General features: G+C 43.4%; 1 protein-coding gene across 3 annotated transcripts in view; it reads left to right on the top strand.

The window, feature by feature from the left end:
* Positions 1-16,716, top strand: part of scara3 (scavenger receptor class A, member 3) — a 41,238-nt gene that overhangs the window by 12,773 nt on the left and 11,749 nt on the right. The window contains exons 3-5 of one of the 3 annotated variants that reach the window (XM_078399635.1): positions 3,944-4,000; positions 10,292-10,414; positions 13,426-13,524. In XM_078399635.1, coding sequence (XP_078255761.1) covers positions 3,944-4,000; positions 10,292-10,414; positions 13,426-13,524 — 279 coding nt within the window. Of the gene's footprint in view, positions 1-3,943; positions 4,001-10,288; positions 10,415-13,425; positions 13,525-16,716 lie in introns of all 3 variants that reach the window. The other 2 variants (XM_078399633.1, XM_078399636.1) reach the window with 2 other exon arrangements.

Here is a 16,716-nt window from a genome sequence, read left to right as displayed (position 1 = left end):
CTCAGGTTCCTATTAAAGGGGGAGGAGGGGTTGGGGGGGGGGGAGTGGGGGAGGAGAGAGTGGGGGAGGAGAGGGTGGGGGAGGAGAGGGTGGGGGAGGAGAGGGTGCTGCACCAATGCAGGAGTGGTTTGGGCCCAACGGGTCCACTTGGTCTAGTATATATGTGACAACTCCAAGTTTGCGGATGATACAAAGCTGGGTGGCAGTGTGAACTGCGAGGAGGATGTTGCGAGGCTGCAGGGTGACTTGGACAGGTTGGGTGAGTGGGCAGATGCATGGCAGATGCAGTAGAATGTGGATAAATGTGAGGTTATCCACTTTGGTGGCAAGAACAGGAAGGCAGATTATTATCTGAACCAGTATCTGCAGTTCTTTCCTACACATTTTGTCCACTCCACTGCAAAATCTCCTCAAGGTATGTCTACCTAGAAGAAGTTCTCCTCCTCTCTCCAACAAGAGTTCAGCTACATCCTCTCTCACTGCTCCCCCTCAGTGATACCTCCTTCCCTCCGACTCTACGACCACGTCTTAACCCAGACCCGTTATCACAGCCACGTTTGTTTTCTCGGGACGTGCCTGCGCCTCCATCTTTTACCTCGTGGATTCCAGCTCCGGTTCCAGACCTCCCAGTTCGGACCCAACCCGGACGTATCCACTGTTCCAGGTGTCAACTTCTGTCCATCGGCGAGACCAAGCACAGGCTCGGCGATCGTTTCGCCGAACACCCCCGCTCAGTCTGCCTTAACCTACCTGATAGCCCAGCTGTTGGCGGTTGTGCAGCAGAAAACAGAAACTGAAATCTCCCGGTTGCTCAGCACTTTATCTCCCTCCATTCCCAGTCTTACCTTTCTGTCCTGGGCCTTCCCCATTGTCGGAGTGAGGCCCAGTGCAAATTGGAGGAACAGCACCTGGTATTTCGCTTGGGTAGCTTACACCCTAACGGTATGAACATTGACTTCTCTATCTTCAAATAGCCCTTGCTTTCCCTCTCTCTCCATCTCCTCCCCCATCACAGTTCTCCCATCAGTCTTACTGTCCCCGACTACATGCTATCTCTGTCCCGCCCACTCCCCTGACATCAGTCTGAAGAAGGGTCTCAACCTGAAACATCACCCATTCCTTCTCTCCAGAGATGTTGCCTGTCCCGCTGAGTTACTCATTTTGTGATTTATCTTCGATTATCTGAATGGTGTCAGATTAGGAAAAGGGGAGGTGCAACAAGACTTGGGTCTGCTTGTACATCAATCACTGAAAGCAAGCATGCAGGTACAGCAGGCAGTGAAGAAAGCTAATGGTATGTTGGCCTTCATTGCAAGAGGATTTGAGTTTCGGAGCAAGGAGGTCCTACAGCAGTTGTACCCGGCCCTGATGAGACCGTTGTGTGAAGTTTTGGTCTCCTAATTTGAGGAAGGACATTCTTGCTATTGAGGGAGTGCAGCGTAGGTTCACCGGATTAATTCCCGGGATGGCGGGACTGACATATGATGAAAGAATGGGTCAACTGGGCTTGTATTCACTGGAATTTAGAAGGATGAGAGGGGATCTTATAGAAACATATAAAATTCGTAAAGGACAGGCTAGATGCAGGAAAAATGTTCCTGATGTTGGGGGAGTCCAGAACTAGGGGTCACAATTTAAGAATAAGGGGTAAGCCATTTAGGACTGAGATGAGGAAAAACTTCTTCACTCAGAGAGTTGTGAATCTGTGGAATTCTCTGGATGTTTTCAAGAGAGAGTTATATTTAGCTCTTAGAGCTAAAGGAATCAAGGAATAAGGAGAAAAAGCAGGAACAGCGTACTGATTTTAGATGATCATATTGAATGGCCGCGCTGGCTCGAAAGGCCGGATGGCCTATTCCTGCACCCATGTTTCTCTGTTCTATGTTTCCAGAATGGGATCTGAGGGGCAAGATTTTTACATGGAGGATGGTGGAAATATGGAATGAGGTGTCAGAGGAGGTGGGAGAGGCAGATACAATTACAATACTTAAAAGATATTTGCACTGGTATGTGGATAGGAAAGGTTTATGGGGATTTGGGCAAGGTGCTAACAAATGGGATTAGCTTGGATCGACGCCTTGGTCAATATAGACAATTTGGGCCCGAAGGCCTGTTTCTGTGCTGAACTCTGTAAATAAATGAACCTGATGATTCATTCTAGTTATGCGTCATTAGAGTCCTGCTCTGATGTTGCTTGGCAATGTGCACAGTGCCAGCCAGCAGGAGAGGATCTATAGATTTTGTAGAAAGGTAATACTATGGTAAAATGTATCACTCTATCTCACTGTAATGACCTGGGTTATTTGCATTTTGTTGCTCGACTTTGAATTACAGATTCAAACTGTACATGGTTCATAGCACTTTATGCCTTGGGATTCACATGCAAATGATGATGCCTTAATGCACTGAACTCTGTTTGACTGAAATAATCGAAGTTTGATATAGTTGTCAATGATAGTGCCAGTTGGATGTGTTCTTACAGTTGGCATACATATCATTGCTTTCCTGCTTAGACATGGCCTCATGAAACATTAACTCTCTGATTCAGACCAACACTGCTTGACTCTGTATACTCCCGACATGAAGCACCAATGTGTGTTTCAAATGCACTTGCCACCTCCCACTATGTTTCCTGTTTAACTCCCCTGAAAATAGCACATCAGTATCCCACAAAATCCTATTATCTCCCAAATGGAAACAAATTCTTCCAAATAGAGAGGGAAATTTTCCAACATTATAACTGACGTGAAACATTAACTGTTTTTCTTTCCACCTATGCTGCTTGACCTGCCAAGTATTTCCAGTACCTTTTACTTTTTTTTTACCCAATTGCTGTAATGAGTATTTATACTAACCTCAGATTAAAATATATCATTTATTGCTATTCAATTGCATCAGATATCCAATTGGAATAATACAGTTTAAAGGATTTTTGCCTAATAATTGAGTCAATTATTACTATTCTGCTCTTTTTTCCCCATAGCAAACATTCAATAAATGTATCATTTCCTGTCTCAAGAGTATAACGTTTTTATTGTGGTAATCACTTCTAGCTCAGTTGGTATCAAAAATAGATCAATTGGTTACATTTATTCGTTGTTTGAAGAGCCCTGCAATTCACAAAAAGACCAGCTGTTTGTTAAATAACCCAGAATACAGTGGTGGAACGGTGGCGCGGTGGTAGAGTTGCTGCCTTAAAGTGCGAGAGACCTGGGTTTGATCCTGACCACTGGTTCTGTCTGTACGGAGTTTGTACGTTCTCCCCGTGCCCGCGTGGGTTTTCCACGCGCGCTCCGGTTTCCTCCCACACTCCAAAGACGTACAGGTTTGTAGGTTAATTAGCTTCAGTAAAATTGTAAATTGTCCCTGGTGTGTGTAGGATCGTGTTAGTGTGCGTGGATCGCTGGTCGGCACGGACTCGGTGGGCCGACGGGCCCGTTTCTGCGCTGTATCTCTAAACTAAACTAAACAGATGTGTCCAGTAAGGTGATGAATTGGTAGATCAGTGGAAGTGTGATGTGTGGCTTTGGAGTTTTGATGATGCTGTTAGTGGTACCGAGGCCAGGGTCCACCAGTTAGGAAGGATTACTTCCTTATTCCTTCTCTACCCATTTTAAATCCTTTGTCTTCACTGTGATCCATTCCTCTGAGTATGACAATGTAATTTTATATAGTGGTTTCAGTGGTGACAGTCATAGATAGAGTCATAGAGTGATACAGTGTGGAAACAGGCCCTTCGGACCAACTTGCCTACACAGTCATAGAGTGATACAGACTAGAAACAGGCCCTTCGGACCAACTTGCCCACACTGGCCAACATGTCCCAGCTACGCTCGTCCCACCTGCCCGTGTTTGCTCCATAACCCTCCAAACCTGTCCTATCCACGACGGATGTCATTCAAAACCATCTCCATTAGAATTGAGTATTGCATTTGTGTTTCAGACGACGACTTCTCTGCAGAAGAAGAAGAGATGCATTCCTTCAGATGTGAACAAAGTGGTTTGTATCCCGCTCACATTACAGCGTAATCCTATGAAACCAATGTTAATGCCATATTATGTATCTTCCTCACATTACAGCTTAATCCTATGAAACCATGTTAATGCCATATTATAGGTTTGCTAGGTGGTGGGACTAAATCAAAACATTCAGCACGTCCTCTTAAGTGGATGAGTGTATCTGGGCATAACTCCATCTGGTGCTTTCCCTGACCAGTGTGGGCAGAGTCATTTCATGTTATTTAATATTTCTTTACCATCTAGCAGGAGGGCATTTAGCCCATCAAGTCTATGCTAGCGTTCAGGGTAATTATACTAATCTTATTCTACCACCTATTTTCCTGTAACCAAAGCGCATTGACATCCTTGGTTCTCCTATCATCCGCCTGCATTGTGGTGAGTTTACTGTCTCCAATCCACCTGACAATCAGCATGTCTTTGGGATGTGGAAGGAAACACATTTCTGGGGAACACCTACGAGTTAACAGAGAGAAGGTGCACAATCCACAAACACGGTACTGAAGAATCAAACTCGGGTCGCGGTACTGTGAACTGGAGACACAAGAGACAGCAGATGGTGGAATCTGGAGGTGCCAAACAAACTGCTGGAGGAACTCAACAATTTAAAAGCACCTGTGGAGATAAAGGAACTGTCAACATTTAGGTTGGGACTCTACATCAAGACTTTAATTTAGAACACAGAACATAGAGCAGTATAGCAGGGGAACCATATTGAACCACAGGAACAAATATGGCCCATAATGTTTGTGCCAAACGTGATGCCGTTAAACTGATCTCATCTGCCTGTATATGATCCATATCCCTCTATTCCCTGCACTTCCATGGGCTTATCCATAAGCTTCTTAAATGCCACTATTGCATCTGCCTTCACCACCACCCCCGGCAGTATGTTCCATGCCCCCACCACTCTCAGTGTGTAAAAAAAAAAAGTTCCCACTCTCAATTTTTAGCTATGCACTCTAGTGTTGAGCATTTCCACCCGGGGGAGAAAGGTTCCGACTGTCTTCCCCATGTGTGCCTCTCATTCTGCATTTGTTACACTTTAGACCTTCTAAGATCAAAACAAGGTCAGACATTAGTCAGGACCCGTCCTGATGCAGGGTCTTGACCAGAAACATTGACAGTTACTTCCCTGACTCCACTCCCCCAGATGCTATTCAACCAGCTGAGTTCTTTGAGTGGGTTGTTTTTTTCCGCTGGAACTATGAAACTCTGCACTATCTTCAGCACTACTGTGCTGCCCATTTACGTTCATGCTATGGGGAGCCAACATCAGTATGGATCTGTCAAGGCATCTACCTGTGGAGATGTTGGAAGTCCAGTATGGCTGGAGAACACCATGGAACAAATAGTGAAGGAGAGTTTTTGTTGTCCCTTCAACAAATTCTACATTTTAAATATTGCTAAACAAAGCATTTCTGAGAAGATAGACACAAAATGCTGGACTTTCCTTTTGTCCTGAGCCTCCTCCACTATCACTAGCCTCCTCCACTTTCTGTCCTGGGCCTCCTCTACTGTCAGAGTGAGAGGCCCAACACAAAATGGAGGAACAGCACCTCATATTTTGCTTGGGCAGCTGACACCACAGCGGTATGAATATTGACCACTAACTTCAAGTAGCCCTTGCTTTCCCTCTCTCTCCATCCCTCCCCCTTCCTAGTTCTCCGACTAGTTTCACTGTCCCATGATTAAATGTTTACTGATTGTATGCCTCGTTGTCACCTTCCCCTCAGCTAACAATGATCCATTCTACGTTTAACCTGAACTGCATCCCCTTTGATCTCTCGTCTTCACACACCCTTCCACATCTCTATATCTCCTTCTGCCCTGACTCTCAGTCTGAAGAAGGGTCTCAACCCAAAACGTCACCCATTCCTTCTCTCCAGAGATGCTGCCTGTCCTGCTGAATTACTCCAGCATTTTGTGTCTACTGTGCAAACCAGCATCTGCAATTCCTTCCTACACAAAGCATTTCTGAGAATTTTTACTCAGTGTGTGCTGGGTGTGCCTGGTAGCAACTGTGCAGAGTTCATCAAGAAAGCCTTGTCATCTTATCCTCCCTTCCCCACCAACTACTCTGTTCTCCCCGTACCACCCATTCGATTTAGAGAGCCTGAATTAAAACTTCCTTCCTGATTATATGTTCTGGGCCAGATTATACTCTTTTACCACACCCCACTTCTGAAAATGTATGTCTAATTTCTGGACTCATATTTTCAGAGTTGTACCATCTTGTCTTGTTTGACCAATGCTACACATTCTATGCTGGAATAGTTGTGCTTCAGACTTTCTAAAATCAAAGCAAGATCACTAATTAGTCATAGATCATGAACTGCCCAATAAATCCTTTGTACTCCCTTAATATACAACAACAAATGGCAATTTTGTTTTCTCTCAGAGTTTGCAATTTTATTTGGCTCAAATGCCCATAAAGAACTTTCTTTTCCTCAATCTTCTTCATCACACTTTATTCATCTGCAATGACACGGAAACTGAATGTCAGTCAGAATGAAAATAATAGTTATATCTGCTTCTTGTGATCAAGAAAGGTTTAATACAATCACAAAGCTTATTTTGACAATATTCTGATGAGAGATGTTTTTTTTAGAGCTGCTCTCAAAGAGCTCTTAGTCTCTCGTGAGACCAAGGAAGGCGTAAATAGCAGTAGTCAGTTCATAGTTCCAAAATCAACAGAAAATTGGCTGAAATAACCTGATACTACAGTTTTTGCCTAACTGGAAAAGTTATTTTCTAAAGTTCCTTGCTTGCTAGAAAACATTAAAATATGGTAGCAGCATTAAAATAATATCAACGTTCATCATTGCTTTATTCAATAGTAGACGTCAGATCCTGAAAGTAAAACTGCTTTGTGGAGAAACCTGACTATTATACTCAGGAATACATTGATTCCTAGATTAATTTTAACAAGAATGTACACACTTGGTTTCGCTGATCTTATCATATCATATCATATATATACAGCCGGAAACAGGCCTTTTCGGCCTTCCAAGTCCGTGCCGCCCAGCGATCCCCGTACATTAACACTATCCTACACCCACTAGGGACAATTTTTACATTTACCCAGACAATTAACCTACATACCTGTACGTCTTTGGAGTGTGGGAGGAAACCGAAGATCTCGGAGAAAACCCACGCAGGTCACGGGGAGAACGTACAAACTCCTTGTGATCGTAGCTGCCTGTGCATCTGAGACGAAAATGTTTTCCTTAGCATGGTTCAAAGCAAAACCTTAAGAGTAGTACTCCCTTTTTAATGTACTCTCGCAATGTCAATAGAAAAATATATGGGGAATTTTAAAAAGGAAAGTCAAAATTTTCTACCCCAGTGCAATGCACTATTTCAGCTTACTTTCTTCAATCTCAGTGTAATCACTGATTGGGTGAGGTACGATTGGCACACACAAGAAGATACATATTTTGCAAGGCTATTTGGACTTCTTGTTTGGTAGTGTGTTTGTTGCTGATGTGTGTGAGGAAAAATACATAAAATATATTCCATTTCCTTAAATAAAGGTAAATGGAATCAACCTTGGGTTGATATAAGTACTTGTGAATTTCATCTCGCAACAGTCTGAGTAATGAAATGAAGAGGCAGGCTTGTATTAATGATCCAGAGAAAGAAGTTGGGTAGTTTAAATTCAATTAGTTAAATAAAATTGTGTATAAAGCTGGTATTAGTAAAAAATAACCAGAAAACTGCCAGATTCTTGTAAAATCAATCTAATCCACTGAGGTTATATAAGGAAAAAAAACTGCTGTCTTTATCCTGTCAGGCCAATATGTGACTCGCAGGCTGATTCCAGGCTCTCTGTAATGGCCAAGCTGCCCAATTCAGGTGAATGGAGTTCCCATAAAACTGTAAAGAAGTAATCCTTCTTATTAGGATTGTGATGTCTTAGTATGAGTAAAATAAGTGTTCTCAATTGGCCAGAATTCATGATCAGCTGACTTTTGATAAGATCAGAGTCATCCAGGTGGAAGGGAGCTAGATCATCATCATCATCATCATCATATATCTACAGCCGGAAACAGGCCTTTTCGGCCCTCCAAGTCCGTGCCGCCCAGTGATCCCCGTACATTAACATTATCCTACACCCACTAGGGACAATTTTTACATTTACCCAGCCAATTAACCTACATACCTGTACGTCTTTGGAGTGTGGGAGGAAACCGAAGATCTCGGAGAAAACCCACGCAGGTCACGGGGAGAACGTACAAACTCCTTACAGTGCAGCACCCGTAGTCAGGATCGAACCTGTGTCTCCGGCGCTGCATTCGCTGTAAAGCAGCAACTCTACCGCTGCGCTACCGTGCCGCCCACGGTAGATGGATCCATCACAGTGGAGCCCTGCCCAGCGACAAGGCTTTCTGCATCTTAATATTATTGCATGGCAGGGAGGAGACTGGAAGCACAAAATCTCCCACCCAAAGCAAAATGGAAAAAAAAAGTCTTCTGTCTAACTATGGTTGGTATAGGTGCCAGGCAGTGGGTGCTACGCAATAAGCCCAATAATCTACTGTGGAAACATTGATTGGATATGAGGGTAAGTCATTTCTTCCATCTTTGAAGTTTACACCTCATGATTTAGCATAATTATTTATTATGGAAGATTTAACTGGAACGGGCATCTCATGTATTGCATACATGAACTGGAGTAGTTTTCTTCCATGAGCCAATTGTAATGGACCAGGACTTCCCAAAAGTTGGGAATGGAGAGGGAATTTTAGAAATGTAATGCTGAGGCTCTATAAGGCACTGGTCAGGCTGCATTTGAAGTACTGTGAGCAAATTTGGGCCCCATATCTGAGGAAGAATGTGCTGACTATGGAGAGGGTCCAGAGGAGGTTTACAATAATGATTCCAGGAATGAGTGGGTTAGCATATGATGAGCATTTGACAGCACTGGACCTCTACTCACAGGAGTTTTGAAAGTTGAGGGAGGATCTCATTGAAATTTACAAAATAATGAGAGGCATAGATAGAGTGGATTGGAAAGGATGTTTCCACTGGTGGGAAAGTCTAGGACTAGAGGTCACAGCCTCAGAGTTAAAGGGCGCTCTTTTAGAAAGGAGGCGAGGAGGAACTTCATTAGTCAGACGGTAGTTAATTTATGGAACATTGCCATAGAGGGCTGTGGAGGCTGTCAGTGGATATTTTTAAGGCATAGATAGACAAATTCTTGATTAGAACAGGTGTCAATAGACAATAGACAATAGGTGCAGGAGTAGGCCATTCAGCCCTTCGAGCCAGCACCGCCATTCAATGCGATCATGGCTGATCACTCTCAATCAGTACCCCGTTCCTGCCTTCTCCCCATACTCCCTCACTCCGCTATCCTTAAGAGCTCTATCCAGCTCTCTCTTGAAAGCATCCAACGAACTGGCCTCCACTGCCTTCTGAGGCAGAGAATTCCACACCTTCACCACTCTCTGACTGAAAAAGTTCTTCCTCATCTCTGTTCTAAATGGCCTACCCCTTATTCTTAAACTATGGCCCCTTGTTCTGGACTCCCCCAACATTGGGAACATGTTTCCTGCCTCTAATGTGTCCAATCCCCTAATTATCTTATATGTTTCAATAAGATCCCCCCTCATCCTTCTAAATTCCAGTGTATACAAGCCCAATCGCTCCAGCCTTTCAACATACGACAGTCCCGCCATTCCGGGAATTAACCTAGTGAACCTACGCTGCACGCCCTCCATAGCAAGAATATCCTTCCTCAAATTTGGAGACCAAAACTGCACACAGTACTCCAGGTGCGGTCTCACCAGGGCCCGGTACAACTGTAGAAGGACCTCTTTGCTCCTATACTCAACTCCTCTTGTTATGAAGGCCAACATTCCATTGGCTTTCTTCACTGGTTGTGTCAAGGGTTGTGGGGAGAAGACAGGAAAATGGGATGGCAGAGATCAGCCATGATTGAATGGCGGAGTAGACTCGATGGGCCGAATGGCCTAATTCTACTCCTGTGACTTGTGAACTTGGGAAAAGTATCTTGGTATAACTTGAAATCCTTGAAGCCAGGACTGGATGGAATATAATCCATATTATTGGTGTTTGTTATTAAAAGCCTCAGCTGATTTTGGATGGGTTGGGCCAAAGGCCCTGTTTCTTTGCTGTATAACTGTACGACTCTAATGCTAAAATTTACAGGAAGTGCATGCAATAAGTACAAATTATGTAATTTTAATAATATTTGGAGATCTTCTTACTTAACTTACAGATGTAATTCTGTTTGTTAATGAAGCAGAGAGGACCGCAAGACCCGGCTGTTGCAGATGCCACGCTCCATGGTCAATAAGTGTGGCTGTGAAAGTGCTGTACATATTTTTTAGTTGTCTCATCATAGCTGTTGCTGTGTTGGCATCTGTAGGTAAGGTGGATCTGTTATTTGGACCCAATTCAGAATTTTCTAATCGATCTAATAGATCAATCAATTTGCATGAATAATGAAACGCTGAATGAATCAATGTCATCGTGCAGGACAAAAATAATGTAATAGTGCAGACCCGCATAAAGCAGTTAAAATAGGACACAGGTGAAAGCTGCGTAACTAAATTTTCCATTACCACCCTAAAGGAGAAACAGGAGCAGTGGGACTACCATCGTAATCACTTTGGCAAGAGACGTTTTGGGATAATTTGAAAGATTTTTAACTCGTGCATGTGAGAAGGGCTGAGTCATGCAACACAAATTGTCTGGAACCGACAGGAAAGGTCTAACACTAATGGGACTGTGGGTGTGGCACTCTCTCAATAACGGGTGCAAGGTGCTTTGTGTGCTGTTTGTACTTGGCCAGATGTGGCCCATTCGCTGCTCCTGCGCCTGGCAATCACCTGGGCTGTCCTCTGGTTCATCTGGGAATCAAGGTTGTAGCGGGTCCAATGGACAATGGTGTAAAAACATACCCAACATTACCCTTCTCCTGACTTCAGGTGTGGCTACATCAAGAAGTACTTGGAACCAAATTATTCTGGCATCAAATGTCATTGCATGCTGTTAAGGATAACCCTGTCCCAGTCAGCTGGATATTGCTGCACTACCTATCATTCATGGTAAAGTCCTTCAGTCCATCCGGCAGTGGTCCACATGGAATGTTCTGCAGACAATGTGAGACCAAGGCTGAATGGATCCTCCGGGCTGGTTTCCCGAGCAGACTGCGTGAATCATTTGGCAGAATGCCTAGATCATTTGGCAGAATGCCTTGTCACTAAAACTCACCGAAAAGCATTAAGAACTCGCTTGGCTGACAATGAGAGAACCCCTCCCGGTCAAATCCATCCCGGAAGGTTAGAAAATCACTCCCCTCACAACCTACACCTGGGATGGCTGCCACGGGGAGGGAATAGTCACTCGCATAGAAACATAGAAAGTAGGTGCAGGAGTAGGCCATTCGGCCCTTCGAGCCTGCACCGCCATTCAATATGACACATCTAACTCCCTCTTAAATATAGCCAATGAACTGGCCTCAACTACCTTCTGTGGCAGAGAATTCCACAGACTCACCATTCTCTGTGTGAAAAAAAAAATTCATCTTGGTCCTAAAAGACTTCCCCCTTATCCTTAAACTGTGACCCCTTGTTCTGGACTTCCCCAACACCAGGAACAATCTTCCTGCATCTAGCCTGTCCAACCCCTTAAGAATTTTGTAAGTTTCACCTCTTTGCAGACTTTGCATAACACAAGATTCATTGATTCATGGGCTGTTTCCTGGGATACACAGAGACAAGTATTAAGTATTGCTGGAAGACCATCAACTCAGTGACACTCTTGCTCTGCCCAAAACCTGTTAGCCTTCCACCACAGTGAGATGTCCAGGGGCATAATCCTGACTGCAAGAGAACATACAGAGGGATGCACGGTAATTTGGTGCATAGAAACATTGAAACATAGATGAAGGAGTAGGCCATTCGGCCCATCGAGCCAGCACCATATGATCATGGCTGATCATCCAAAATCAGTACCCCGTTTTGGCTTTTTCCCCATATCCTTTGATTCCCTTAGCCCTAAGAGCTAAATCTAACTCTCTTTTCAAAACATCCATTGAATTGGCCTCCACTGCCTTCTGTGGCAGAGAATTCCACAGATTCACAACTCTCTGGGTGAAGAAGTTTTTCCTCATCTCAGTCCTAATTCTTAAACTTATTCTTAACCTGTGACCCCTTATTCTTAAACTGCGACCCCTGGTTCTGGACTCCCCCAACATCGGGAAAATTTTTCCTGCATCTATCCTGTCTAATCCTCAAAGAATTTTATATGTTTCTATAAGATCCCCTCTCATCCTTCTAAATTCCAGCGAATACCAGCTCAGTCGACCCATTCTTTTATCATACGTCAGACCCACCATCCTGGGAATTAACCGGGTGAACCTATGTTGCACTCCCTCAATAGCAATAATATGCTTCCTCAAATTAGGAAACCAAAATTGCACACAATACTCCAGGTGCGGCCTCACCAGGGCCCTGTACAACTGCAGTAGGACCACCTTCTCCGAAACTCAAATCCTCTCGCAATGAAGGCCAACGTGCTATTTCATGACAATGCAAAGGCGCGATGGGGAAGGACCTCAGTCTAGGGTCCTTCTGCTGCTGGATATTAAGATGCTGAGGCCAGAGGAGAAACCTCCCAAAACACAGAAGGTGGTTATCACCTTGGAGGCCGCATGAGTGGCCATAGTGCAATGTATAAAACCAACAACACTTCATGTATAGACCGAGACTTAAGAACATATTCAGAGGTTTGTACTATTTTGTTACTGTGCCCATTTAAAAATTATAAATTAAGATAATTTTATTAATCTTTTTAAATGTTCAAGAGACTGTGAAGGGATTTTGTAAAATCGCAATGTTTAAGGTGACAGATGGAGGCTAAATGCTTTGCTAATTCAGCTTCCATTTGTCACAATTAATGAGTTGTAAATTCCATAACAATATAACCCTTTCAAATGTGCCATGAACTAATGAGCTGAATTTTGAAATATGGATTTATTCTTTGGGCACAGTTACTTGATCCCATTTTAAATATTAATAACCACTTAAATATGAAAATCCTTTAATCAGTCTACTCAGCCACAAAATAACCAGAGAATCTTCTTCATTCCACTTATTGTTCCGAATCTCTGAAAATAGCACAGGCTTATTTTCTCCCTTCTCGCCTTTCCCAGCCTGGGCCTCTATGGATGGGAGAATGAATTCAGATTTGAATATTATGACTGGTTCACCTAGGCACTGCTGTTTGTGACGCCTCCAGCTGCCAGGAAGTTGATCTATGATATGATTCAGCCATAAATTGAATTGGTCACTGGGCATTATCATCCATTAAAGACACATTTGTTTGCTGCTGTGTGTGACATTTGGGCGTGTAACCTCTTGTTGTATATTGCAGTCTTCAGAAAGGTTGACTCCATAACCGAAGATACCAACATGGCCCAATCATTTTACGATACAAAGATTAGCTCTGTGCAAGTGAATATTAAAGAGCTTGGTGAGTGACACCACAACACATTTGTCAATGACATCCATCTTGTCGTTGTAGAACTGTATGTAATATTTCATAACGAAACAAAGAGCAAAATTGTTCATCCAGAAGTTTAAAATATTTGAAGGTGATTGCACTTGATTGATGAGATGTGGGAGGAAAACACACAGTCTGAAGAAAGGCCCTGATCCAAAACCACCTATCCATTCCCTCCACAGATGCTGCCTAACCCACTGAGTCCCTCCATGGCTTTGTGTTTTGCTCAAGATTCCAGCAGAGAGTATTCAAGAGAGAGTTAGATATAGCTCTTCGGGCTAACGGGATCAAGGGATATGGGGAGAAAGCACGAAGGGGTTACTGATTTTGGATGATCAGCAATGATCATATTGAATGGCAGTGCTGGCTCAAAGGGCCGAATAGCCTACTCCTACACCTATTTTCTATGTTTATATGTCTCTATCTGCAGTTCCTTGTGAATAAATGTGAAATAACCTTGCAGTCCAATTGCATTCCCTTTGCTTACAGGAAAACAAGAGAAATATAAAATAAATTATTAATTCTTAGTAGGGCATGAAATGTCTTGGTGGGCTAAGGAAATCTGTGGGTGTATTCGAGTTACCATTGTGTCAGTTTGAGGTCATGCAAGGCAAATGGTGCCAGGTGACAGGATAGCTCCTGCAGTATTACATATCAGTCCAACTGCCAATTAGTCAAAGATTATAAAGGTATTAATCACAGCACCCAATGTATAGACATGTCATCGAAATAGGAACTACAATTTATCTTAAACACCAACTTTAATGTAATTGAAGACCATTGTGTTTAGCTTCTTCTTTTCTGCACATTAGAGACCACACAGCTTTTTCAGAACTGCCATGGGGTTAAGGCATAAACCGTGCAAACACCATTTGAGGCAATATATACTGCATCAGTAATCTGTTTGATTTGCAACTTAATGCAATCCATATAGTGCATAAGTCAACAGCACCAAAATCCAAAGTGATTCCATGGTTGATGCCATATTATACACCAGCTAAAATCAATTTATATATGGATCAAAGTGCTGGAAGAACTCAGTGGGTTAAGCAGTATCTGAGGAAGCAAATGTATAGATGAAATTTCAGATTCATCTGGAAAGACCAATCTTCATAACTGGAGTGGAAGTGAGATAGCTGGTGGAAAGAGATGAGGGGAAGAGGTGGGTCAAGACACGGCAAGTGGTACGTGGATCCAGGTAAGGAGGGGGTTCATCGATAGATGACTCTGCTGGGGGAAGGAGAGATGTAGATATTCACAAAGGTTGGAGGTTATAATTGGAAAAGACAAAATGCAAAAGAAAAGGAGGTGAGGAGGGAAATGTAGAACCAGAGAGAGGGATGGTGGGCAGATGGGAACTGGGGTGGGGACTGGAATAGGGGTCCCAGAATAACTCAGCAGAGCAGGCAGCATTTCTGGAGCACATCGATAGGTGACATTTCAGGTTGAGACCCTTCTTCAGACTGATTATAGTGGAGGGTGTGTGGGGAGAGAAGAAAGCTGGAAAGGGGATAGGCAGGATGAAGAATGACAGGCCGACACCAGTAAGGATTTTGTTTTGACAGGCAAATAGTTGGAACAAAGGCCAGAGATAAGAACAATAAGTGTGAAACTCTGCAATTTGAAGAGTTGCAGATTGTGAAGCCAAGGAGAGAGGAAAGTTGGGGCGGACGGGGGTTGCAGGGGATAAATAGGTGGGAGTACAGGTGGGCCTAGGGGAGGGAAAGGGGAGGGGAGAGATGCAAGGGAGGCAAGATGGGCAAGTGTTAGGTAGAGGTTACCTAATATTGATGAATTTGCCGCTTATATCGTTGGGTTCTAAGCTAGCCACACGGAATATGAGGTGCTGTTCCCCCAGTTTGCATGTGCCCTCACTCTGGTAATGGAGGAGGCCCAGGGCAGAAATGCCAGTGAGAATGGGAAGGGGTGTTAAAATGTTTAGCCACCAGGAGATCCAGTAGGCCTTGGCAGATTGAACGCAAGTGTTCAGCCTAATGGTATTAACCAGCATCTGCAGTTCTTTGTTTCTACATCTATTATTTGTTGCCTGGCTTTGAGATGCGAGTGTGTGGTAAGTATAATATTTATTGACCTAGAATTTCCTGGCAATGGCGAGCTATGTGTGCTTCTTCCGATATCCATTATTTTCACAATGATCTAAAGCAGATCTTCCAGAGAAAACCCATTGAGGAAGTGGGAAGTGCAGAGCTCCAAGAGACATCAGAAGGATCAAGCCTTGCCCATAAATGATTTGATAGCTGGCTAACTCCTATTTCCAACCAGCACTTAGTCTTACGATAGACACAAAATGCTGAAGTAACTTAGAGGGACTGGCAGCATCTCTGGAGAGAAGGAATGGGTGACGCTTCAGGTCGAGACCCTTCTTCAGATCTTCTACTTGTCGGACACAAAGAACTGCAGATGTTGGTTTACCAAAAAATACAGAAAAGTGTTGGAGTAACCTAGCGAGTCAGGCAGTATCTCTGGACGACCTCGAAAGGCAATGTTTTGGGTCTGGAACATCCCTCAGACCCTTCTTCAAATTAGTCTAAAGGAAGGTCCTAACCAGAAACCTCGCCTTTCCGTATCTTCCAGCTGCCTCACCCATTGAGTTACCCCAGCGCTCTTGTGTCTTTTTTTTCCCCTCAGATTTGTCAAATAGTTTGATCATTTGTGAACATTCACAACAATCAAAAGTTAATCACATGTGCTGAAAAAAAAAGATTATTGCAGTTATGAAAAGGAGTAACGGGCACTTATAATACTGCAATGATTTTAAAACTTACAATACAATGGAGGCCATTTAGTTTATCATGTTTGTGCCAGTGGAAAAGGAATCCCCCGATCTAATCCCACTTGTATCTCTGGATCAATTCCCCCTCAAAATGGCCCTGCAGGTTATAGTTCTTCAGACGCACATCCAAGTACTGTTTCAATATGTTGTGGGTGTCTGCCTGATGAACCCGCCCCTTCAGTCAAAAAGATCTAGACAACATCCATTCTCTGGTGAAAAAATGTGCAATTTCCCTCTAATGCCTCAACCGTTACTTAATATCTGTGCCCCCTGGTTTTGAGAACAATGCACAACAACAATCAATTATGCTTCAGTAAATTAAGTTTTAACAAACATTTTTTTCTGAAACTCAACTCTTCATTGCAACC

Source organism: Rhinoraja longicauda, chromosome 5, assembly GCF_053455715.1.
Source record: "Rhinoraja longicauda isolate Sanriku21f chromosome 5, sRhiLon1.1, whole genome shotgun sequence".
NCBI classification, from domain to species: Eukaryota; Metazoa; Chordata; class Chondrichthyes; order Rajiformes; family Arhynchobatidae; genus Rhinoraja; species Rhinoraja longicauda.
The sequence above is the reverse complement of the archived record's forward strand: the minus strand, read 5'-3'. Positions and strand labels throughout refer to the sequence as shown.